Raw genomic sequence first — 25,367 nt, 5'->3', positions numbered from 1 at the left:
GCCTGGACACACTGGGGCAGTGGAGGATATACATTTTGATCCCCTGTTGAATTCCTCATTTTAACAACTTACAAAGAAATAGGCAGTCTATAAAAATTAATTAATTAATTAATTAATGTGCGTTCTAGTGAGGAAATAAGTATTTGATCCCCCCTGAGAATTTGTCCAGTACACTATCCAACAGATAGTTGTGTGGCAGCTACCAAAGGACTAACTGTTATCAAACCACCGTTCACAGTTCCACATGACAACAGAATTGACCGCTAATAATTTTTGAACCCAAAGGTCATTTCCAAAGAGCTTCCAAACATGGCAGATTTCAAAAAGGATGAAATGAGAACATTGGAAAAGGGAAGGGCCAAAAGGAAGCCTAAAAATATCTACTGCAGAAGAAGAGGATCTGAAAATTATATCCTTTGGAGGAAAAAAAACATAAAATCCCCCAAAAGACCTGACCCAGGTCAAGATACATCTGACTCTTCCATTGATCTACTGTTCATCATAGTCTCATCAGAAATCGACTTGAGGCTGTCAGAAAGCTATTCTTAATCCGCTCCTTTGCTCTGGTGCAATTACTCAAGAACTGGACAGAAAATCAGTGGCAACAGGTCTTATAGAGTGTGGAATCCAAATTTGAATTATGGTTCACATTCAAAAGTCTGAAATTTGGGTATTATCGGTTATATATCAAATTCTGAGGATTCTGAACAAAAAGATTACGTAAATTTGTTCATGGGACTGAATGAACATGATTTTGTCTGAGAAACAAACATTATGCAAATAATCCAGTAATAATGAAGCAATTCCAGACACCAGGAGTGTTTTCGGACTTCAATGTCCAGGATGTCCTGTGAGGAATGCTTCAGCAGAACATTTGTTGTGCGACCCCCGTGCAGAGCAGGCAATAGATAGGTCAATACATATCTGAACAATCAACAGTGCATAAGCATTTTACCCATATTATGAACTGCTAGCAGATTGTGAATACAGGCTGTGGAACTTTTGAGCTTCCTCGTCAGATGCAGAGTTAGGAGCTCAGTGTTTCAAGGCGGGCTCAGACTGCAGCTGCTGCTTCTCCATATCAAAAGAAGCCAGCAGAGGTGGTTTGGGAGTCTGACAAAGATGCCACCTAGATGAGGTGTTTCAGACATATCCAGCCACAAGGAGACCACGGGGAAGCCAGAGGACAAACTGGAGCGATTGTGTGTTTTGGTTGACTCGGGACTGTAACTGGGTCAGTAGTTCTTCTTTCTTGAGTTTTGTGATGATGGTTTTTAAATAACAGAAACAGAAGCAGTAGATATGTGCTTTAAAGCTAACAGCTGAAATATGAATGTCTAACAGTTTGCAATAATGATGGTATGGTGACTTTACCTGCTGATGCAGCAGAAGGCCATGAGGCGGAAAAGGTCTGCAAAGCTCAGTCCTGATCCCTCTAGAGAGAAAGCTGTAGGAAAACAGAAGCACATGATCAGTCCATCAGAGGGCAAAAAGCATTAGAAAAAGACAGCTCAGTCTTTTTAAAACGGTTTGCAGCAACAAAGGCCAATGAGGCAAAGCAAAACATTCACATGTTTTAAGTCAGTGCATGCAAAGTGTGGTTCAATTCTGCTTTATAGTCCCTTAATTCAAAGGAATCCCCACAAGGTTACAAACTATATACAAACAACAGCAACGAGAATGACAGTGTGTGAGCACTTTTCCTCGACTTACTGACTCATTAGTTTGTAAAAGAACACCATGCTGGAAAACAAAGAAGGAAATCCTTAGCACGCATGTTGTCGGTAATACACGAATCAAGAAGGCTGTTTGCTCACAACTTGGCACACAGTCAAAGCTCCGGGCACTGAACTAAACATGACCAAGATCTTCGAATGGTGAACGCGTTAAACTCTGAGTAGAATGCAGTAAGACAAAGACATCATATACAGTCTCTGGAAAGAAGGAAAGTGGGTTAAAACCAAACCTGCCGACATGTACACGTCTCTTTTTTCTGGGACTTCAAATCTTCCTTCAGTCATTTCACTTTTACTTGTTGAAATATTGACTTTAACACATGAAAAGAGCCCTTATTATTACCTGTCATTACAGCAATGACAGCAGGCCTGGTAGCACATTCCCACACCACTCATCACAGGATACCTGCCCAAATACCTTTATCAAAGTCCATTAATCCCAATTCTCTGTTAAAGAGCACAGGTTTAAACAGGCCACAGAACAGACTCGTTACAGAGCAAATGATTCATATGGAAGAATTCCCTCCCAGGTAGAACGCTCCTGTTAATGTTTTAAACTGTTATTGCAACACCTGCAGCTTTGCTTGCCAAATGTTTATCACAGCTCAATCAAGGGCCAGCTCTTCATGCAGTGGACAATGTGGCTAGTGTGAGCTTAGAGTCACACCAGATGGAAAATACCACTAACGGTTACTTAAAAAAAAAAAAACAGTTCCAGACAGCAGTGCAGGGGTAAAGAGGAAAAACTCCATAACAGCGCAAGTTTTGGAGGTATGCAACTGCTGCTCAGGGGGTGAATCCAGCCCTCTTTCTGTTTGCATTTCTGTTTGTCCTCCAGATTATTGCAGAATGTCTCGATGCATGTCAGCTTAAGAAAAGTCACTTTAGAGGAACAGGAAAGTGGTCTTTAAACATCAGGTGTTAAAAAAACTAACTCATTATTACTGCTGCAAATCACTGAGATCACAGAGAGTATTACAGTCGATGGAAATGCTCAGTAGAAGACGTTCTGTCTCACTGTGCTCATTGTTTTCTCTGCAGGTGCAAAGAGAAACGTCACTGTCTCTTTAGTTTAGCAGGGCTGAGATTCACACTCAGCACATTCTGTTGCCGGGTAAGCATTTGGAAATTCCAGTTCAGTGCAGACAGAAACTGATGGCAACAGACAGGTACAAGAAGTAGACTGTATGCATTCTGGAAGTCTGGGAAATCCCACTTTTTATGTGGCTGAAAATGCAACACTAACACACTTATTCAGAGTGACAGGGAAGGAAGAAGTGAGCACAGAAATAAAGCGAAACAAACAATATATGAAAGCCTGTGACATATTTTGAAGACATAAGTATTAGGGTTTTACTACAGGCTTGTCTGCTATTTGCCGAGCTCATCTCTGATGACGGCCCTGCTGTGAGTGCTGTGGTCCTGCGTGGGAACTTGGCAGCTGGAAGGTGCTCTTGTGTTCATCTTCGACCTGAGTCTCTGTGGTTTATAGTGTCGTTTAGGCCTGGGATTCTTTTTTTCAATTTTAGATTTAGGCCTTCAGCCTTCAGAAATGCTGATACTGCCTGTCTACTCAAATAGCTGGTTATGAGACAGGTGTGAGTCATGAGGAATGTTGTCACCAAAAACATCTAAACAAGTTGGGTTTCTGTTCAGTAATGGACAGTAAATGACCTTTTCAGAGTCCTCAAAATAATTAAACCATTCTATTCAAAGAGTTCTGGTACTGCCTAAAAGTATCCAGTAGAGGAATTACCCCTGTAAATTCTTTGTTCCTCTCCTTGCATCATTCCACTATTAACAGCTCTGCCTGTTGCTGCTGGTGACTGACAGCTTTGTGTATCTCAGTGGCTAAAAATAGCAGAGAAAAACAAACACTTACTGTACTGGCTCTCCTTTACGGGGAAATCTTTGACAGGAACGCTCGAGTCTTTATCCATGCGTAGAGATATGACTTTTTTCTGCAGGCTGGCTGATTTCCTCACCACAAATGTCTATGGGTAAGGAAAGAGAACACATCCAGTTAATGTTTGCACAAAAACTGGGTCATTCTTCATGTTCTGCTGACTCAGCTGTGCTTTGTAGAGAGCTGGAAATACTGTAAGGAATGTCCTAACATCCAGACGCTTCCTATATTTACAAAACGTATACACAACAATGGACGTGTAGTGCTGTATATTTACTGTTATCAGAGGCTAAAAATATCCTATCCTATTTTAAAAAACACAGATTTGGATGGAATCTTGCAGAGAGGTGGGGTATCGGCAATATCATTTCATTTTGGTCCCAATTATCCAAAATATTTTCTTTAAAAACAGACAAACACCGACCATGGCAGAGATACTTTTACTGTTTTTTTAAAACGTTTTTTGCAAAATGAGTTCTTTAAGACTCAAAAAAGTGACTCCCATCATGTTGTTGAGTGAGTGATCTTGTTGTAATGCATATAAGCTGACTGCGGTCAAACAATACACTACTACAATTGTGACTGGTTTTATTGAGGAAAAGAAAAAGTTTGCCGTGTTAGTTGTGATTTCATGCCTCTGTTGTATTAAACATTAACTATTAATCCAAAGTGAGAGCCTCCAGGTAAGTTAGCAGTGTTGGAAAGAAGGAAGCCGCAGTGGCAGCTGTTGCCTCACCCCAGCTTGCTCGTTCTGCAGTATGTGCATGGCTTCCTCGTGGCTAAGGCCCAGCTGTAGCCACACAGTATGGGTATGCACCAGTCTGTCCAGGACGCTGACGCGTCGGTGAAGCGAGTCGTAGCCAGAGTCTCTGGCACCGGCCAGCCCTCCACCAATGCCAGCACAAGGTGAGGCCTGCAGGAAGAGGCCTCCCACTTCTTCCCCCAGTCTGGAAAAACAAACACATAAAATCAAGCATCAGTGGCCGGCTACACAAACCACAAAAAAACACGCAGAATTTTTATTTTAACGTGTAACATTTGAACATATTTCAGAATTGAAGGCATGTTCAGAGACATTCTCACATGGTTCTATATCAAAGGGCGATCGTGGCTCAAAGAGTTGGCAGTTCGTCTTGTAATCGGAAGGTTACCGGTTCGAGCCCCGACTCGGACAGTCTTGGTCGTTGTGTCCTTGGGCAAGACACGTCACCTACTGGTGATGGCCAGAGGGGCCGATGGCGCGATATGGCAGCGCTGCTTCTGTCAGTCTGCAGGGCAGCTGTGGCTACAACTGCAGCTGCCTCCAACAGTGTGTGAATGAATAGTGGAATTGTAAAGCGTTTTGAGGGTCTCGAAAAGCGCTATATAAATGCAATCCATCATTATTATTATTATATCCACAACAAAACTGGTATTTATTAAAAATAGTTTTTTATTGACATAGTTAAAAAGTAGTAAAATGTTGTAGATGAGCTGCTCCTTGGCAATAAACTCAAATAAAGAACGATACAAAGGTGGACTGATTAGATCAAACGCGCCCACGCAGACAAAAATCCCCAAAGTGTGGCTAAAATGACGCCTCGACTTCCTTTTTCACAGTTCCCTTTAATGAAATTTACTAGAAACTTTCTAGCAGTAAAAGTAAACCTAAGAAAACAAAACAAAAAACTTATTTTTACTCAATGATCATCTCTCATATGGACTATTGTTTGACGTCCTGGTCACTTGCTTGTCCAACAACACTTAAAACTATTGAAAACATTTATAAAAGAAGTTTAAAACTACTCGACAAAAAACCGACTTCCCACCACCACTGTCATGTGTTAAAAAAAACATAAATTACTGAACTTCAATAACTTAGTGAAACTTAAAAGAGTGAGTTTAATATATAAAGTCTTACACTCTCTTGCTCCACCACCACTAAAGCAGTTCATTAGGCACAAAGAAAGCTCAGACAGGACCACTCGAGCTACAATCCGAGGAGACGTGTTTATACCCCACAGACGGACAGCATTTGGGCAGAACGTCCTTTCTGTCCAGGGTGGCCATCTGTGGAACAGTCTTCCTCAACCCATTAGAGAATGCTCGACATTCAATTTGTTTAAGGCAAAGGTTAAAAACTGGTTATGGACAAATCAAGTGTGTGATCATGTATGAGTTGTATAGTTTTAATGTTTTATTTGGGAACAGAATGGTGTGTATGTGTAAGTTTGGTGATGGAGTTTTTATTATGAATGAATGATGAATTTTTATGAATTATTATGTCTATTTTTATGCTTAAGGACAACAGATGGAAATTAGCCCTTGGCTATAATCTGGTATGTTTACATTCATGTAATTTTTTTTTTTTACATTTATGTTCATTAACATGCACTGTCCTAAATAAATAAATAAATAGAAAAAAGAAATTAGGAAGGGGGGCAAATACTTTACAGCACTGTAGACTTTATGCTCAGAAAGCTGATGCAACCGTTTCCAACTCATCAAGAGAAAGCCTTTATTTCTAAACTCTTGTTGTGAAGCATCAGTAGGCTATCCAGTGTTGTGATGGTTCCCTCCCTGTAGGAACATTTATGGTTTGAGTCTTTGTTGGTTTCCTCCTGCAGTCCAAAGACATGCATGCTAGGTTAACTGGTATTTTAGCTGTGAATGTAAGGTTTAAACTGTAGAGGAGAAACAAGTTGTGGAAGAATACTTGGGCTTGTAAGCTAAAGCACTCAGTGCCACCCAGCCTTTAGTTTGCTTGCACAACATTCAAGACATCTTTTAACTTTGTATTTCTGAAAACAGTCAACAGAAGCTCACATATTTACTTATGTTATTTATTAATGCAGTAAAGCCCCCTACTGAGATTACACACAGTTCTTCCAGCTCTCACTATATGCTAAGATGCCCACGCACACTTTTAATGCTCAAAGTGTTCATAGTGTTTAAAAAAAGGCTATGAGTAATTCAGTAAATTTAGTTTCAATTATTCCAACACAGACAGTGTGCCTCGCAGGGCCTATCAACCTCCTTCTCGGTTCCTCAATAACTAACCGGTACTTTCTGAATTCTACAGAAACCGTCTCTCAGAGGAATTAATCACTGAAGTCCACACTGGACCTTCCAGCTAAGGTATGAAACTTTACACTAGATCCACAGGTGAGTGCTGCATGTTCACAAGCAAATCAGGTGTTTGTTCAGAGACGTTTTTTTCAGAGTTGAGAGACGAGTGAGAAACACGCACTGCAAAGCAGCTCCTGTTTGTCAAGCTGACTCCTGACATTGCTCAGTGGCATCTTTGTGCCGATATCACCACATTTCACACATCAAGACCTAAAGGTTTGCTAGGAGCGCTCTCTGCTGGCAGCCATGGAGAAATACACCAGAAGAAATCTAAAGATATACAAGCACAAGCAGACACACAATTTAGGAACTGTCTTTAATACAGACACAGCATGAGCTCACCCCACAAGTGTTTCTGTCTTCTGATCTCCTCCCACAGGCTCCGTGTTTTTCCCCATCACCTTCTTCAGAGTGCCGATCTCCCAGGCAAATGAGTCGATGAGCTGCACAGACACAGAGACAAAGACTCGATGATCAAAGTGCTTCTGCTGCGTTTCCTGTGGTGCAAACTCTTTGTGAGGATCAATCCGACCTTTGGCTCTTGGGAGTGAGGACATCCTGACTTTCAAAGGATGTTTTAGAACTGGGAAAGAACTTTATGGTTCAGCTTAGAGTCAGCTTTAGTTTATGTTTATTTTATTAGGATGTGTTTAAGAAGCGAAGGATGGCATTCGTCCATGCAAATCCTCTTCAGGAGAAGTAGAAGTACGTGTTTGTGGTTGCAAGACAGTCTACTCCCATTTAACCACTTCCCATTAACTAACCAAAGTTGCTACAGAGGAAACAATTTGTGTCTGTGTTCATGTTGGAACATCTTCATGTCCATACAGGTTCCACAGAGATCTGTATTGTTCACCATTCAAATCTTCTTAACCACAACACAGTATCAATATAACGTGGTTTGAATCGTAGTAACTTGAAAACAAACACATTTTGCATGTTGTCTGAATGGCCACATTGTAATTATTTGATGCTTATGCATGTGATGTTTGATTTAAACCAGCAGTTTAGTCCTCAACATTGCCCAACTGTTTAACTAAAAGTATAAGTATTTTATTTTGCTGGGCTCCACTTTGGCAACAAGTGAAGTGTAAAACGCCCAGTCTGGTTGCTGAAAAGAGATTTAACCCAGAGCAAGAGAGAACAAGCAAGAATCCAACTTCCATCTAGTCGAGTTAGAAGTTATGTGGATGCCTGATCACAAACATTTCACAACCAAAAAGGTCGATCAAATGTACTAAAAAAAAGACCCACACATCAGCTTTTTAAATGCCAGTTGCGACAGCACTCATGTGATCACACACATACATATTTGATTTTTCTGTATTTCCTGTCAGCTGTTTTTCCACTTCTAGACAAATCGTACTGAGAAAGAAAATGTACAGACACACAAGAGCAGAGAGCCACATTCTTTTGACCAACTATCTTGTTTTCATAATAGCTATGAGCTAGCTCACTGATTTAACACACTGCATCTTGAATCGTTAAACATGAACTGTATTAGCTATCAAACCATAAAATACGCATAAAATATGTGAATAAGACTTTAAATTGTGTCTGTGCTGAACTTTCTTTTGTTTCTTTGTTGCGCAACTGACTTTATTCTGCAGGTTAACTATGGCCTCAGTAACAGCTAATTATAACTTATTGCACATTTTTAAAGCCACTGGCTCTAAAGCAAGAACAATGCCTCGTTAATTTTAGGAAAAAATAAACCATTTTAACAAACTAAAGGCTTTTATGAATATTTTTAATCCATAAAAGATTTCTATATACGATCATAAGCATCTTTTAGGGCTTCATGAGCACTGTATGCCCATCAAATAATGCTTTTTATAAGGCCTTGACAATAAGTATTAAGAACAGAAAGGAAACATTCAGATCAGACAGAAACTACCCTTAACGGGTAAACTGGCAGCAGACACTTAAGGCCAGGAACACATCCAATCAAAAGAGCCTATTTATAAAATTACAACACCCCCCCCCCATTTGTCTTTCCATATAAATTGTTTGACAATTTATTAGATTTTGAAATGTGTCAAATGAGAATTTGACACAAATTCTACCTTCTTTTTTCTTTGTGTCAGTCTGGCCTTGACCCTCGTCAGAGTGTCACTGATGTCATTGGTTTCACTTCCCAGTCCAGCTTCTGTTGGGCAACCTCACATCAGCAGCTTCAGCAGGGTGAGGAAACCTTTAGTTCAGCCGTTTCAGAGGAAATCAAATATCTGACTCCTTCATTTTTTAAGGGGAACATTTAAGGTTCACAACCTCAACGTTTAGAAAGACAACACTTTCTCAATGAAGCCACAGATGTTCCCCTGCCCTCCCCCCCAATCAAAGTACCAATTTAATATCATTTATTATGGTAATAATAAGATGTAGTAGCTTTAAATCAGTTTGAAAAAATGACCATTTACAAATAGAATAGAATAGAATAGAATTCAACTTTATTGTCATTGCACATGCACAGGTACAGGGCAACGAAATGCAGTTTGCATCCATGCAGAAGTGCTTTAGTGATATAGATATATTACAATATATATTAGCAATAATATAGATATGTAAGTATATTACAGAAATGGGTCTATTATGTTATAATGTACACGGTATGAAGTATGTTGTGAATATTCTATAACTATAAGTATGTACAGGCTGTAGTGAGTACAAGCTATGTACAGGATATGGACAGGATATAAATATGAAAAACTATACAGAATATGAAATAAATAACTTTACAGGAATCTGAGATATACAGCTATACAGAAATGGGAACTATGCAAGTTGTAAACAGTTGTAGGGTTAAAAATTATCGTATGTACAGAATGATTGTTTACACAGGGCTATACAGTAGTGCAGTTAAGGTAAGTGAGGGTGTGGATAATTTCTACAGAGGCTATATAAAGTGCTAGTGGTTGTGAGTGGTGGTTCAGTCCATGTTATTATTGTGTGTTTGAGGGTACAGTTGTCCATTGTGTGTGTGTGTGTATGTTCAGTCCATGAGTTAACGTGGGTCAGATGTCAGGAGGCAGAGTTCAGGAGTCTGACAGCTGTGGGGAAGAAGCTGTTCCGGTACCTGGTGGTCTTAGTCCGGAGGCTCCTGTAGCGCCTCCCAGAGGGCAGGAGGGTGAAGAGTCCATGTGATGGGTGACTGGGGTCTCTGATGATTTTCCCAGCCCTTTTCAGACACCGCTTCCTGTAGATGTCTTTTATGGCAGGAAGTGGTGCTCCGGCGATGCGCTGGGCAGTTTTCACGACCCTCTGCAACGCCTTCCGGTCCGAGGCAGAGCAGTTCCCGTACCAGACTGTTATACAGTTGGTCAGGATGCTCTCGATGGTGCAACGATAGAAGTTCACCAGGATGTCTGAGGACAGGTGGTTCTTCCTCAGAGTCCTCAAGAAGAAGAGGCGCTGGTGAGCCTTCTTGACCAGCTTGGAGCAGTTGGTCGTCCAGGTGAGATCCTCGGAGATGTGGACTCCCAGGAACTTGAAGCTGCTCACACGCTCCACAGCCGTCCCCTTAATGTGGATGGGTGGATGTGGGTCAGCATTTCTCCTGTAGTCCACGATGAGCTCCTTGGCCTTCTCGGTGTTAAGCAGCAGGTTGTTTGTGTCGCACCACTCAGCCAGACGATCCACCTCCTCCCTGTAGGCGGCCTCATCGTTGTCACTGATGAGGCCAATCACCGTGGTGTCATCTGCAAACTTAATGATGGTGTTGGAACCATCAGCAGGTCTGCAGTCGTGGGTGAAGAGGGAGTAGAGGAAAGGGCTCATCACACAGCCTTGTGGTACACCGGTGTTCATTGTGATGGTAAATTATAAATGCTAAACAAAGAAATAAATTTCCTAAACCAGATGAATAAAATAAACAGCTGCTGCAGCGCCACAAGCAATAAAAGCAGCTTTAACTACCAAATTTAAGGGGGCAGAATGCATATTAAGAGAAAGCCAGGCCACACTGGCTCAGACAACAGCCTAGAATATTCTAGCACTTCTCTTTGAGCTACAGACATAAAAATGTAGACATTTCAACTGTATTTCAGCAGGATCACAATGGGTTTTTGATTTTTGCTATAAATCATAACTGATTTGTCTCTCTATAATATGACTGGCATCAAAGTATAAGAAAAGCTTTTTGTCCTATGTTTTAGAATATATCAAAATATTATTGTATTAATATCCAACTAATGTTTGTAGGTAGATACAGTAGTGTGCAAAAGTCTTGAACCAGTTCTTATTTCTTTGAATGTATTTTCCATGGAAGCAGAATTTCTTGCAATAATTCAAACAAAGGTGCCAGCACCAGTGTCGTGTTTGCATATAACAAAGTTGTCAAGGAACCAGTTTTAAAATGTATCTTTAGGTAGTTTGTTATTAGCACCCTGTCTGCCTGTCTCGTTTCTGTAATTAGCTACACAGTGTGACAAACATGCACCAACAAGAGTATTACCAAAGAGCTATTAGCTAGAAAGTTGGTGTGAAGTGTGTCTTTAAAAGAAGAAACTGGATACGTGGAGAACAAAATCAGGATAAGAAAATACACAAAGACCTGACACCTGGCGAGATATTCATCTGGCCTTGGCGATCTTTTTTCAGTTTTGAGATCCAAATACTGGCAAACCTGATTTTACAGGATTTACTCTTAAATGTTTTGAGGCGACTGCTGCTGTGACTTGGCACTGAATAAATAAAACTGAAATGCATCTCACTTTCCAGTGACAAAGTGTTTTAGTTTTCAATATCACTATTTTTATTAAACCCCTGTAAAAAAGCATGTGAAATGTGATACTATTTTGGTATTACATTTAGACCAATGACTGCATTGGTTTAGACCCAATCAGACACCCTTGATCAACAGAGGCTCGCTGAGCACCAGCTGACACTCAGTGATGTTTCTCAGAAACGTCTGAACAGGACGAGCCACTCTTCTACGCTCTACTGAAAATAAACTTTGCACTATTTCACCTCTAGTTTCAAACACTGACAAGCTGATATTTTCTAAGTGTTAACCATCAGTGCCAGTTATCACAACATGCTAACACCTGCAGCAGCTTAGCTGTAGTCCTGCCTTAAACACACACTCACACACACGGCCTTGTATTACAACTTTGACTCACATCAAAGCAGTAATGACTTCAAAGCTTGGCACTAACAAAAAACCTCAACTACAGCAAGTGACACACTCTGCATGCAATTGTGCAGGGCTGCTATTAACAAAGGAGAACCTACCACACACCCACACACATGCATGTGTGCTGAAGTCACCGTTTCACCCTCACCGCATGGACACCTGTCCTAACAGACTCCATACACTTGCATGCCGTGCAAACGCCGAGACAGTGATTTCCGCTCTACATCAGTACGATTTATTAAAGGTGTAATTAAAAGGCCTGAAAGTCCCAGACAACATAACACTTTTAACGAGTGTTAAAAACAGCGTTGTCTGTGAGAAGCAGTGGAGTGGATTCAGCACCACAGCGACTCTCTTCAGACCTCACAAAGCTTCGAATACAAAGAGTTGCTCCTAGTAACATTTTCAAAGCATGTCCTATTAAATTTAGGATGAAATATTGATTTAATAGTAAAAATAATTTATCTACAAATAATAATACAATGTTGAACACTGTGGGAAACTGTTGGGAGTGGTGAGGAGGACTCACAGAGCACAGTTCTGCAGGAGCGCACCAGAACAAAGTTCGGCCACAAGTTGGGAAAAACTAAATATGCACTTCATAGATTTCAGTTAATTCATCTTTTTAAAGGTCTAATCGAGCCAAAAGGACCAAACTGTGTGTTTCTGAATTAAAATCTGACTCACAGCAGTGCAATTTTTTTCTTCTACGGTCTTCAGTAACTGAGATGAGCATTTAAACAAATAACCTTATGAACTATTCGTGCACTCAGGTCAGATGTAGAGTACTCCTGTTGTTGCGCTGCACAGGCAGAGACACTGCTTTATGTTCCAGCGTTATCACATCTTTTTTATTTGTGTAATGAAATTGTCAATTTAGGGTCATAATGACACCATTTAACAACTCTGCTCACCCCACAAGTCTTGTCTCAGGGGTTACTGAGACAAGACTGTTCCCTTTTTTCCAAATACATCCAATTAAATTTTACTTTACTGTACTTTATCTGACAACTATCACATCTCGTCAGTGCCAGAGTTACTGTGCCACTCTGTTGCTCTAAGTGTAAGACGAAATAAGGAAATTAAGGGTGGATTTTCTCACAAAGTTGATTTCAGTCTTAATGAAATTCCCCTAATAAATAAATGTCTATGAAAAAGAAAAGTGATTGCTTTTCTTCATTTCTTCGTCAGTCAGAATTTCTTTAGTAGGAAATGTAGGAAATTTTGACAATAGCCTGATTTCTCGTGGTCTGATGAACGTGATGCTGACTGCAACTTCTTCCTCAAAAACTTCAGGTAGAGACAGTGAGGGACCGTCTCTACCTGAAGCGTGCTGAGCGCAGCTCTGTTTGTAAGGATGTTTCTGACTGCTCAGAGTGGCACACACCTTGAAGAAACTGCCCTTGCTGTCCCGCTTGGAGGGCAGACTGATGTTACTTGTAGACATGTTGCCTCTGTGGTCGTCTCTGTGCGCCTGTCTGCTGAGCCGTCTATGCAGGAGGGGAAAAAACACACACAAACATTAGAGACAAACAAAGGAGATTCAGTCGTTCAGAAACACCATTTCCCCACCACACTTTTTCTCATTGTCTTCCTCTAAACCATTTGAAATAAATTAAGGCTGCTTGTGTGTGGAAGGAAACAACCCCAGCTCAGAAAACAGCCCGAAAAATTAAGGATTCACTTTCCTTCACTTGCTAGCACAAATACATACTAGAGCACATGTTCTCTTGGGATATAAAGGTACTATGTACATATGTACTGTGATTTAAATATGGGACAAAGCTGATATCTCTTTCTAGTTTCTGTACTCTTGCTGCAGAAAGTTTTACAGTGTTGTGAAAAATTATTTGTCTCCTTCCTGATTTCTTAGTTTGCTGCATATTTAATCAAACTATTTTTACTTTTTTCAAAAAAACTAACTGATGAATGATGGTGTGATTTATTGAGGGCTATCCAACTGGTATTGCTCTACCTCACTCCTCATTAATCATGGTTTTAAAATAATTTCTATCTTAAGCAACATGCATATTTTAGGTCTTATACTCTGAAAAACATTTCACTCAAAACAAATTCCAAAGCAGATTTGTGTTTCCTACAATACTGTTTGTGTTTTTAAACAGACTGAACGCACGAGCATACGCAGAGGCACGCTTCTCACAGATGTTGTGGCGGATCCTTTTACAGCAGCTGATACGAGCCAGCTGTGAGTGGCATGCAAACACATTGCAGTCCTTCCCTTTAAAGAAACACATGAGTAAGAGGAAAACACCAGCAACCACTAGCTGACCCAAAATCCTTTCCTCTTCAGAGTGCTTGAACAGAGGCTGTTATGAAAGCATAAATCTTGAGTCTGCGGCTGGACTCAAGATTATGTGGAACAAGCGGACACGCGGTGGTTTTACCGTCGTTGTTGCTAACGACAACGCATAAAAACAAACGCTTGTCTGTCTGTAGTGTGGTTATATTAAATATAAGAGAAAGAGAGAACTTTAACTAATTAACATAGCCACTACAGTGACCATCAAAACCATGAAAAAAATATTGCCGTAAACAGTTTATTTTGCGACACGACGAAACAAACAATAGCGTAAAATGAAACGATGGACGTTTTCATATCGTCATCCGATATATATCGTTATATCGAACAGCCCTACTCGAGCTAGAGGTCAAACGTCTAACTGTTGATGCCCTCAGACATATATGACATGAGGGAATGCAATGTATAGAAAACTATTATATGTAATCTATACATGTAATCCTGAGGCAACAAGAACTTCTGTCCATAACAATCCTGGTAACAGAGCTGTGATGACACAGAGCTACTCTAAGTTTAAGGACATGGAACTTTGCCAAGAGAGTGAGGTTGGGCGTCCACTACCCCACTAGTGGTAGTGTTTAAGATATCTGAAGCTCCATCATGGTAAGCATGGACAGAGCCTAAGGCTGGTTTTCCCCACTGAGGTGTTTTTACCCTTTAAGCCTTGAAAAACAATTTGAGTCAAGCAGATACCATCTCTTGGGCTCAGGGTTCCAACATCTGAAAAGAACAATGATCTGGTCATTTTTAACAAAAAGGAATCACTTGGCGAACATCTGATTTGAGGGACTCTTGGACAGTTTATGAACGTAAAACTATGCAGACCGTCTTAAACAATGACGCATGCACTCTAGAGCAGCCCAACAGTGACATGGACAAAGAAGTCACATATAAGCTAATCCACGAGGAGCTTCTCTGTAACACTGATCATTTAGTGATAGAACAGCCTGGACCCACCTTCACTAATTCAAGCCATGACATGTAGTGCACCATGTCAGGTTGGTGTTGCCTGACATGTTTCCTCATGTCCATTCTGCTAGGACAACACAGTCTCACCATTTTTAAAAACCAGATCCTTTAGATTCACTGCTAGAAACTAAATGGTGCTGGCAGTGAATGGAGCTGACCAAACCACAGGGATAAAATAAACAAGGACAGGATGCACTGATGAGACATCTAGATGTTGAACCAAGGGGAGAAGTCTTTTTTTTTTTGGAAAAACAACAACACCAGAGCATCAGATTTCCCTTTTATTACTATTAATTTTCTTTTTTCTTTTTTTTTTGGCTTGAGAAAATTGGCAAACATTGATTGAGAAACCTTGAGAAAAACAGGTTTCTTTCCTGGAAAGCAAGCACAGCTAAAGATTCACAGAAGGCATGCGACCTCACTGTTTTTTGTTGTTTTGGTTTTTCCCAGCATGCCTCGTTTCTCCTCTCCTCCTCACAAATCTATCGGGGCTCTGTTGGGTCAAGTCCTCATGTGAAAACAAAGCAGCAGGTGGGGTTATAGTAAGATGTGTTTGTGATTGTGTGTGCAAGCTGCAAGTGTGTGATTCACACACAGTCCAAACCCAGTAAACAGGAAGGCTGGTTGTCAGTCCATGAAAAATAAACAGACTGCCAGTTCCCCAGAATAATAAATAGCAGAAGGAATGCATAAATTACACAAAGTGAGAAACAAACAGTGGTGCAATATGTTAACGCCAGATGATTAAGTAATAAAAAGAATGAGGAATAAGGAAACGAGCTGTTTGATCACCTGCTGAAGTCTGCATTGGAACTAATGTAAGTTCTGTATCTTTTGAACACACACGGAGTATTTCATTGCAGTTTTTTTCCTTTTGAAAACAGTACTTTATGGTTTATGGAAAATCCATAAATTATGGCCACAAATCATAACCCTGATTTGAGAATGGGCTTTGCAATAGATCGTCAACATTTCAGTGTCAAGAGTTCCAAAATCTCCGTCTTAATGAAATGACATTGATGACAAGCAAGGAATCATCTGTCATTTTCCTCCAGTTACTATATTTGGTGTTCTTCTTTACCAGTCCGTACATACACTCTGTGACAGTAAGTCACATGCTGCACGGTTCCCAGGAAAATGGGGCTTAACAAAGTCGGCGAATAAACTACTACAACAGAACATGTGGAAATGAAAACGTGAATCATACGTGTGTGTCACTGTGTCATGTTTACAGTAAAGCAGCCATCAGCTGCAGAGCTGCAACACATACAAACCATGTGACATACCTGTAGACACCTTAGATTTTTTTTTCCATTTGTTCAAAGAGACACATCAGAGTTTAGATGTGATGTAAACGTCCACATTAATCTTTAGAAAAAATGAAACACACTCAAGAAGCCAACAAACGTAAGTGCAGCAAACACCAGCTCAGCAATGCTGGAATCCACAACTATGGCTGAAAGAGGGAAACAAACTGAGATGAGTCATATCCTTTAACAAAAGCCTGGCTTTTGTTATGAAAACTACACCTCTATCACATGTTTTGCGTTCAGGGTCCTGGTATTAGCATAGCTGCTACTACATAATACTTGTACCAGCCTTTTTAACACAGCGTGTTAGACCACTATGGTAAGAGTGACTAAATGTGTTCACTGACTGCAGAAGCGTTTAGAAGCCCAGCGTGTACCACTACAGGACCAGGCCTGACTTTAAACAGTGCTGCCTGAGGTCTCAAAAATCTCAGACATTCATTGTTTTCCTTTCCTCCTCCAGATTATCTTAACCTTTGAAGAAATGTTATGGTCATATTTCTGTGTGTCTGAGTTCAAGTGAAAAATGCGTATGCTGTCCCAAGAGACCTTGAGAAGAGTAAATTACATTCATGTGTTCACATAACTGACCAATCGGTTCAATACAGAGCCTCACAGTGAATACATTACATGGAGTTAATACTGCTTTTTGTAGCTGATCTACCATCTTTTGCAGTATTTTTAAGCACCAAGTGCGCGAACCCTATTAGTGTTCTACCTCAGAGCAGTCTGAGGTCCCTGTATGTCTGAGCATGTGTGCTGAGACATAAAGGAACTGAGTGGACTACTGAAGCTTACTGTTCACACTTAAAACCACAAGAAGCTCCCACCCTCCCAGCCTAACATATAGCTGTACAACACTCATTTTCATAGGTGTCTTTTTAGCAGTGCCACATGACTCACCATTATGTGTTCGGTTACTATTTCCCAACAAGTCACAATTCTCTGGTGCTCAGAGACACTCAAAAACAAACACTACTCAGGTTGGTGTCTGTTTCCTTTCCGTTTCCCCTCATTATCATCCTGTTGATAATGGGGGGGAAAAAATCCCACACACAGTCCCAGACCTTGACCCTAGGTGGGGGGTTCAGCTGAGGTAGCGCCATCAAAATATCACCTGGCTTCACATACAAAACTCCTTCAACATTTTTCACCAACTTACTGTGTATGACAGTGGTATCCAGCATCATTACCTACCAACCTACAGCAACTGAGCAGTGGGAGGCAATATTTGGAAAAGTCAGGGAAATCATAAATCAGTGGTGCATCACTGGCATGCAGTGTTTTCCACACACAGACTGAACAGCCCACTCAAACGCACTAACAGCTGCAAAGGATATCTGGTGACTCGTTTTAGCATCTTATTTTCAAAGCTTAATAGCTGCCAACAACCTAAGCCAACACCTTCCAGTCTCTTTATCCCTGACAGACATAAGCTTAGCATCTCCACAGCTTCCACTTCCGAATGACTATTGGGCAACTCCAGAAGTATGTTTACTCATTCACAAAAATATTCAGGTTTTTTCCCAATTTGTTATGAAGAAGACAATTCCACTCATTCCTTGTAATCACTGGCTATTTTATGAAAAGGAAGGAAACTTGTGCACAGAATGGCTCTCAGTACTTTAAGTAGTAGACCAAGTTGGCCAAAAAAGAAAAAAAAATGTCCACATGCCATTCCTGAGCACTTCTCCTCCATCTGATGGGATTTCCTGTAGGTCATGGGCTACGCTGGCAGCCATGTAGTTACTTCCACTTAGAAAGGCTAAGTTTAGCTTTTAAAAGTGTGCGAGTGCACTCCTCTTTACATTAGCAGGGTGTGTCCCCTCACCACAGGGCACAGATTTATTCCATGGAAACCTGTCCCACAGCACAGAGATCACCAACTTGCACAAACACACATTTGAACTGAGAAGAGAGCTCTCTGCAGCCAGACTGTGTAAACACACACACACAAACACACCACAGTCTGCTGTCAAAGTGTTTGCACTGCACCACTCACACCCAGTATGCTTAACCAAATTCAACAGCACCTCAATAAAAGTGCTGATGGCGCAACACCTGACTTAAATCACAGCTCAGGCTCAACGTATCCTCTACCCGGTTAGCTCCAGATGTGAACTTTGTGTGCTTTCAGTTCTGATGGAGAACAAGTCCATGAGTCACTCACCTGTCTAAATAAGAACAGGATTCGTTTGTGTTGTGGATACAGTGCTGCTGTGTACCCAAAAAAGTAGAGTGGTTCAGTTGGCTCCATTGCATGTTACAACTGTAGGATAGTGAGTGTGTGAAATTTCACAGGTAACAGACTTTCTGCAGCCCATAAGTCTGTCTTTTTATTGTTGAGCCAACAGCTGATCAAAGTAGCTGCTAGCCAAATGGTGACATTCACATCTCACTGAAATTCTCTGAAAGTGTATGTTGCAGATTTCTTCTATGTTCCTACTGGCTGACCCATCAGTGCACACACAGAGCCCCGCTGTGCTGTCTGACGCACAACACGCTGATAAATGCTTGTTAAGACATAAACTGTTTTCAGCTTTCAGTTTTATTTGTCATATGCAAGTTAGCACAGGGTCAACAATCTGTTAAGTCCAGAATTGAATTCAAAATCCTGCTCCTCACATACAAGGTCTTAAATAATCAGGCCCCATCTTATCTTAATGACCTTGTAGTACCATATCACCCTATTAGAGCACTTCGCTCTCGCTCTGCAGGCCTATTTGTTGTTCCTAGAGTATTTAAAAGTAGAATGAAACAAGGTTAATGAACAGTGTACTCTCGCAGTATTTTTTTTCTGCAGGAAGCAAGCTGTCTTTGTAAGTAGTTGGGAAATATTTTGTCATTACTGGGTAATTCCCAGAGCTACAACCATTTCTGTGATGTAAAAGAAATGGTACACTGTTAGATCACATAATTGTGAGGGCTTATTAGCACAGAGGAGCATAGCTGATGCTTTAGCAGTGGGGCGGAAAATAGTTGGGCATTTTAAACATTCCACCTTAGTCTACTCCCGCCTCGAGGACATTCAGGGACAGCTCAACCAGCCAATAAAGAGACCGCAGCAGGACGTATTACATGCTCCAGTCCCTCATAGAGCAAAAGCGAGTGCTGGGCGTGTATGTGTCCGAGCACGAACTCCCTGACTATCTCGCCGCTCACCAATGGGCTCTTATGGAGACGCCTGTTGCCATCCTCGCCCCCTTTGAGGAACCAACTAAAAAAGTGAGCAGCTACGACGCACTAGCCTCTGATGTCATCCCAGCTGTGACTGTGCTAGTGAGACTTCTAAACAGAGAAACAGACGAGGACCACAGCGTCAAGACAATGAAAGCAACCTTACAGGCAGCTGTCACGAAGCGCTTCAGTGACGTCGAGACTTCATCTCCACCATACTTGACCCAAGGTAAAGTCTGTGTGCTATAGGTATTCAATGATAAACTACAGCACTAAATGTAAGATTAATTTCCATCTGAAAATATTATATTTTTGTAACTAAAATACACAAATACAAATGTATGCAATATATATAATATGAAATATATTTCCCTTATTACTACCAGAAAGTCAAATGGCTGGCATCTGTGACAGTGGTTTAGGGGAAACTAAAATCAGTCCTATTTTTCCACATATTAATACATTCATGAATTTTGTGCAGGTATAAAGATCGCTTCTTCTCCAACAACACTGCTCCGGAGGCCAAGCTGCACCTGAAGCAGGAGCTGCAGATGATGTCCAGAGCTGAGGCAGAGGGGAGTCGGGCAGAAACTGCTGAACCTCCTGCTAAACTGTTCGTCAAGGCCCAGGCCAGCACTAGCAGCAGTCTGGACACTGTATTTGACGAAATCGCTAAGGAGCAGCCCCAGGCAGCACAGCCGCTGGCAGCAGGTGCTGCCATTGAGCTCGACACGTACCTCGGAGAGGCCCCGAGCCCTCGTGAAGACAGTCCTCTGAAGTACTGGGGTGTCAACAAAATCAGGTTCCCCACTTTGGCTAAAATGGCCCATAAATACCTCTCAGCCCCATGTAGCAGTGTGGAAAGTGACAGGCTTTTTAGCTCAGTGTCACACATTATAGATGAAAACAGAAACAGGCTGGCTGCTGATCATGCAGAAAAGCTACTTTTCTTAAAAAAAACCTGCCACTCACTTTTTCTAAATAGGCTCCATTAAGCGAGTCGTCTTAGACTTGATGTTAATACCTACCTCAGTTGCACTGACTGCCACAGTTCTATGTTGGTGGATGTTGTTAGTTTATTCAAATATTGTGCACTAAATAGCAAAGACGTTTATTAATGCCCCTTTTGTTGTCCAAAATAATAATCAACAGCAGCTGGTTTAGCTTGATAAGCTGTTGTTAGAATGTATTTAATATTACTTTCTACACCAGGATCTTTTTCTACCTGACGGCTGGTAACTATGCAGGGGCGCGTCTAGCAAAGTTTTGCCAGGGGGGCCAGGTAGGGCATTAACAGGGAGAGGGGGGCACAAAGAAATACTTTTATTTATTATTCTCATGTCTAGTTAAAAAAAAAAAATCTGAATCTTACAATCAAAGTTTTCATCTGATGCAAAATGTATAGAAATCCATTATTGTATATAGTAACTATGAGTCTAATATATACCCTAGTAGGTACCCTAGAACCTACAGTACTTTTTCCTTTGGGAAGGTACCATCCGTGCAGTCTGCAATTCTGTTGAAGAAAGATGTTGAATTTATGTAATTATTGTAGAAATATAATTGATTTCTGTGCATTTGTTTTACACGTGCATTAAAGTCGATTACGTTGATGAAGCATCATGAGGTGGGGGGTGGTTCAAAATTTTTTTGCTTGACATTGGCAACCCTATTAATTAAGTTGTTTAATATTTCCACTACGTACTTTTTAGAATACCAGAATAGGGAGGATGGTGCAGGTTCAAGTTTATTAGATTGATCAGTTTTGCTGAACTATGAAATATTTTGGGTGCAGTGTGTTTTTGCATACAGGTATAACAGAATAGCTTTAGTGTTTTGTTTTTTAAAACCTGAGTATGAACTTATACAAAATGCAGCAAGATAAAAAACAAACCGTTTTATTGACTATAAAATATACTATATCGGATTAATATCGGTATCGGCAGATATCCAAATTTATGATATCGGTATCAGTATCGGTAGCGTGCCATCTAGTAAAAAGTTCTCTGAAACCTGAGGAGAAAAGTACAATTTACCTTTCATATGTACGCCCGCTGATATGCAAAAATATAATCATTTTGCACGTCAGCTTTTTAGGTTACCATGTGACGAGTAAACAGTTTAGGTTCAACAATACAGGTTCTGTCCCCATTATTTTCAACCAACACACCTTCTCTTATGTATAAGAGTATACATAAGTACACTATGTATATTTTCTATACACTAAACATACCTGACCACTAATTATGCAGCATCTGACATAGTACTGCAGACATCTACAGGTTCCCTGCTGTCCCCTACTGATTGGAAGGTCCGATCCCAGGCTTCACCAGTCTACATGTCAAGTATCCTTGGGCAAGATACTAACCCCAAGTTTCTGTGAATGTGTATGAATGAAGTTAGGAAGCACTAAGCATAGAAAGAAAGTGCTTGTGTGATTGGGTGAATGTGGCATGTTGTATAGAGTGCTTTGAGTAGTCCGGGAGAGTAAAAGGCGCTATATAAGAATCAGTCCATTTACCTTTTAGCTAAGCACTGGTAAAAATGCAAATTTAAATATTTGGAAGTCCAAGAATTGTTTGAAGGCAGAGCCATTCTGTACAGGTTTCAAAAGCACTGCCACTTGCCTGCCTTGTTTAAAGACCTAAGTTAGCAAAGAACACTGAAACAGAATCTCGTCTGTTAATGTGACTGCAGACTTGTGCCTTCTTGGAAGTTGAAGGTAAATGCTTGCAGATGAGGCCTAATGTCATCACAGCTTAAATCTGGAAACGGACTGGCATTTATTTAGCTCTTTTTTAGTGACCACTAAAAGTGCTTTGGAGTGCTATGAGAAAAAATATTCAAAGATATATTCATATGCTACTTTATTCTGTTCACTTCATCTATCGCACATTAACGGATAATTTAGCATTAACCTAACTTGCAGGTCTTTGGACTGTGACAGGAAGCCAGAGAGAACGCACGCAGGACAAGGAAGAACACTCAAAGTCTGCATGGCCTCTGCCCTGGTGTCCCGGTTAAAGAAAGAGTTGCTAGTACAACCTTTGCTTAACAGCAGTAACTTGTATTTACCTGGGCTTTTGTTCAGTATGGAAGACATGGGGATGAGGGTCGAGGACAACACTGATAATGGGTAATGTGGATTGTAATAATGACAGAAATAGTTCAGATTTTTTTGCCATAATTAAGCAGTCCTATTTCTGGCAGTAAGTACTCTGTTATAACCAGGTTTTAGCTTCAGTATGACAAGAGTGGGACCAGCAGGACCTATATGAAATGTCAAGTTACCTGTCAACAATATCTAAATTAAGTCAGAATGACAGTAACACACTGATTGGCGTCTTGTTCTTTATTATGTCACACTCTGGTATGAAAGCACTTCTGAAAGAACTGGTTTCATTCCTCAAAGAGAAACTCCCTTTTCTTGCTTTTCCAGCCTCTGATGAGAAATACTTACCTATATTTACCTAAGTGGAAGGAGAGTGGTTTTCTGTGATGGTGACGCTTCATCAAAGACCACAATCATACCTCTCTCTGCATATTTAAAGAATTAAAATACATATTTTCTATATCTCTTCTCATAACTGTGGTACTCCAACAACAAACTGAATTCCTGCCCTGTGACTCAGGTTTGAGGTACAGCAACTGCTTCGGGTCCTGAGCACTAAGCACATTAGCAGATTTCTGAGGAGATTGGAAAACCAGGATCCTGACCGGTACCAGGAAATACTCCCCCACCCCCACCCCCCCACACACAAACCTTCTTCAAGGAAAATAAGACAGTCAGGAGAAGGATGATATGATGTTATAGGCTGAGGATGATGAGTACGGTTACACAGCTAGAACTCTTAGACAGCAGTCCAATTACCATGTAAACAATAGACAATATGCCAGTCTGTGAGCTAGAAACATTCAGCAGCCAAAGAGGGGGGGGGGGGAGACAACTGAGCCACAAAACACACGAGTGGATCTGTGAGCCGAGCTGAAATAACACTCTGATGCTTCGGGCTACGTGAGTTTGGAGAACAAATTTACATGATCATTCAGAGCTCATTTTGCTGTACTTGTTGTAGCGAACTCCTTCCCAGTAATAACGTAGAGGGACCCATTAACTACTTTATGATAAGTAATCTTACTCGTTATATCCCTGCAACTTGAAACAACGCTGAAAACACGTTATGAACAGACATCAAAATGCATCGATAAATCTGTATTTAATTAGGAGTGCTGACCGCGGACTGAAGGGAAGCGCTGATAATGGGCTGAAGGCAGGGGCTACTGTAAATACTGCACATTTATTTATTTATTTATAAGATTGAAGACTTATCTAAATGACATAGTTTGCTCCGTGTGTTTTCACTGAACACCGTGTATTTTCTAAACATGCGTGAAATAAGTACGGAGGCTTTCTGTGGACTGGGCACAGGAAAACGCCGCGCGACAGGTGGTGTTTAAGCTGTACAACACGTCCCGCAGGATTCACAGAACGCTGCTTTGTTAGAGAAACTGTGAGTTTGCCGGCTTTTCTTGGCGGAAAGAATTACATCTGAATTTCGAAGCGGAACATAATCAACAAAAAAACAAAAAGACCTTTGACTCGTGCACAGCAGCCACACAAAGAACACGCAGCTGAACTTTAAACTTACTTACCTCTTGCGGATTGTGGGTTATTTCACTTTGGCAGAAGAAACTTCCACTGCTTCGTTTACTTGTTGAATGTGTGAGAGCATTATTGCTCCGTGTCGGCGTTACTTTCGGTTGTTACACGTTGTCAGTGTTACTTTTTCTCACTGTGTCGGCTGAAGAAAAAGATTCCATCCAGCTGTAGCTTCCCCCATGGTCCAAGCTCATCTGAGGAGCAGACTTTCCGTCTGAGTGTGAAAACGATCCGCAAGAAGAAACGAGTTCCGCTTTTGTTTTCAAAATAAAATACCTAACGCTCATGTCAAGAGATCCAAAGAGCAAAATTAAGTTCAATGAGCTGTGCTGTTTCCAAAAGCCTTTCTTTACATGCTATATATAAAAAAATATATTAAAGAAAACGAATGTTCCACTGAATAATAACAACTGTCGTGTTACTCAAAGTACACTTTGGAGTTTGGACAGATTAAATAAGCAATGTTTGTAAATAAACTATGTTGTTCTTTACACTTTCGTGAGCAGTTACAATCACAGTAACAGTAGAGAATTTCAAAAACAAAAATAAGTGATGATAAGCTTTAACCCTATATTGAAATAACAAAACAATAAAGTTTCATATAAAAATGAAAATATCTAGCACAGAACAAGAACAATTGAAGGACAGAAAACTTCTCTTGTGTTTGTTTCACATTCGCAACACTTATTTTTCCAAGTGTCAGTGGGAACCGGAGGTACGACCAGGGTAGGAAGTTGTTAGGGTTCCTGGGTCGGTGACCCAGTGTTTTGTGTTTTTGGTAATTTGATTTTGTTATTTCATTATATTCTAGCTTTGCTTTACGGGTTTTTCTTAGTTAAGGTCCTCTGGGTGGGGTTTGGTTAGAGTTTTAGTGTTTTGGTTTTCTGTCTTTGTTCCTTTGTTGCTGTCTTTCCTGTCTGCTGTATTTCCACGTCCAGTCAGTGTCTGTGTCTGCCCTGGTCCCACGTCTCTGTTCCCTTTGTTTTAGTGCTTGCCTGTGAGTCTGTGTTATGTTTCCTGTTTTACTTTGGAAGTCCATGTCTGATG

At 40.7% G+C, this 25,367-nt stretch overlaps 1 protein-coding gene across 1 annotated transcript in view; it reads right to left on the bottom strand.

Moving 5' to 3' along the window:
• Nucleotides 1-24,526, bottom strand: part of LOC147315455 (ras and Rab interactor 2-like) — a 44,258-nt gene extending 19,732 nt beyond the window's left edge. The window contains exons 1-6 of the mRNA XM_086258275.1: nucleotides 24,314-24,526; nucleotides 13,272-13,374; nucleotides 7,093-7,193; nucleotides 4,379-4,589; nucleotides 3,619-3,730; nucleotides 1,375-1,447 (exon numbers count right to left, since the gene is read on the bottom strand). Coding sequence (XP_086114401.1) covers nucleotides 1,375-1,447; nucleotides 3,619-3,730; nucleotides 4,379-4,589; nucleotides 7,093-7,193; nucleotides 13,272-13,331 — 557 coding nt within the window. The 5' untranslated portion in view covers nucleotides 13,332-13,374; nucleotides 24,314-24,526. The remainder of the gene's footprint in view (nucleotides 1-1,374; nucleotides 1,448-3,618; nucleotides 3,731-4,378; nucleotides 4,590-7,092; nucleotides 7,194-13,271; nucleotides 13,375-24,313) is intronic.
• Nucleotides 24,527-25,367: the final 841 nt, after the last annotated feature.

Source organism: Aulonocara sp. 'chitande type north' Nkhata Bay, linkage group LG13 (assembly GCF_057382095.1).
Source record: "Aulonocara sp. 'chitande type north' Nkhata Bay isolate Kocher_YH1m ecotype deep benthic linkage group LG13, A_spYH_male_GT1.1, whole genome shotgun sequence".
In the NCBI taxonomy this organism is placed as follows: domain Eukaryota; kingdom Metazoa; phylum Chordata; class Actinopteri; order Cichliformes; family Cichlidae; genus Aulonocara; species Aulonocara sp. 'chitande type north' Nkhata Bay.
The sequence above is the reverse complement of the archived record's forward strand: the minus strand, read 5'-3'. Positions and strand labels throughout refer to the sequence as shown.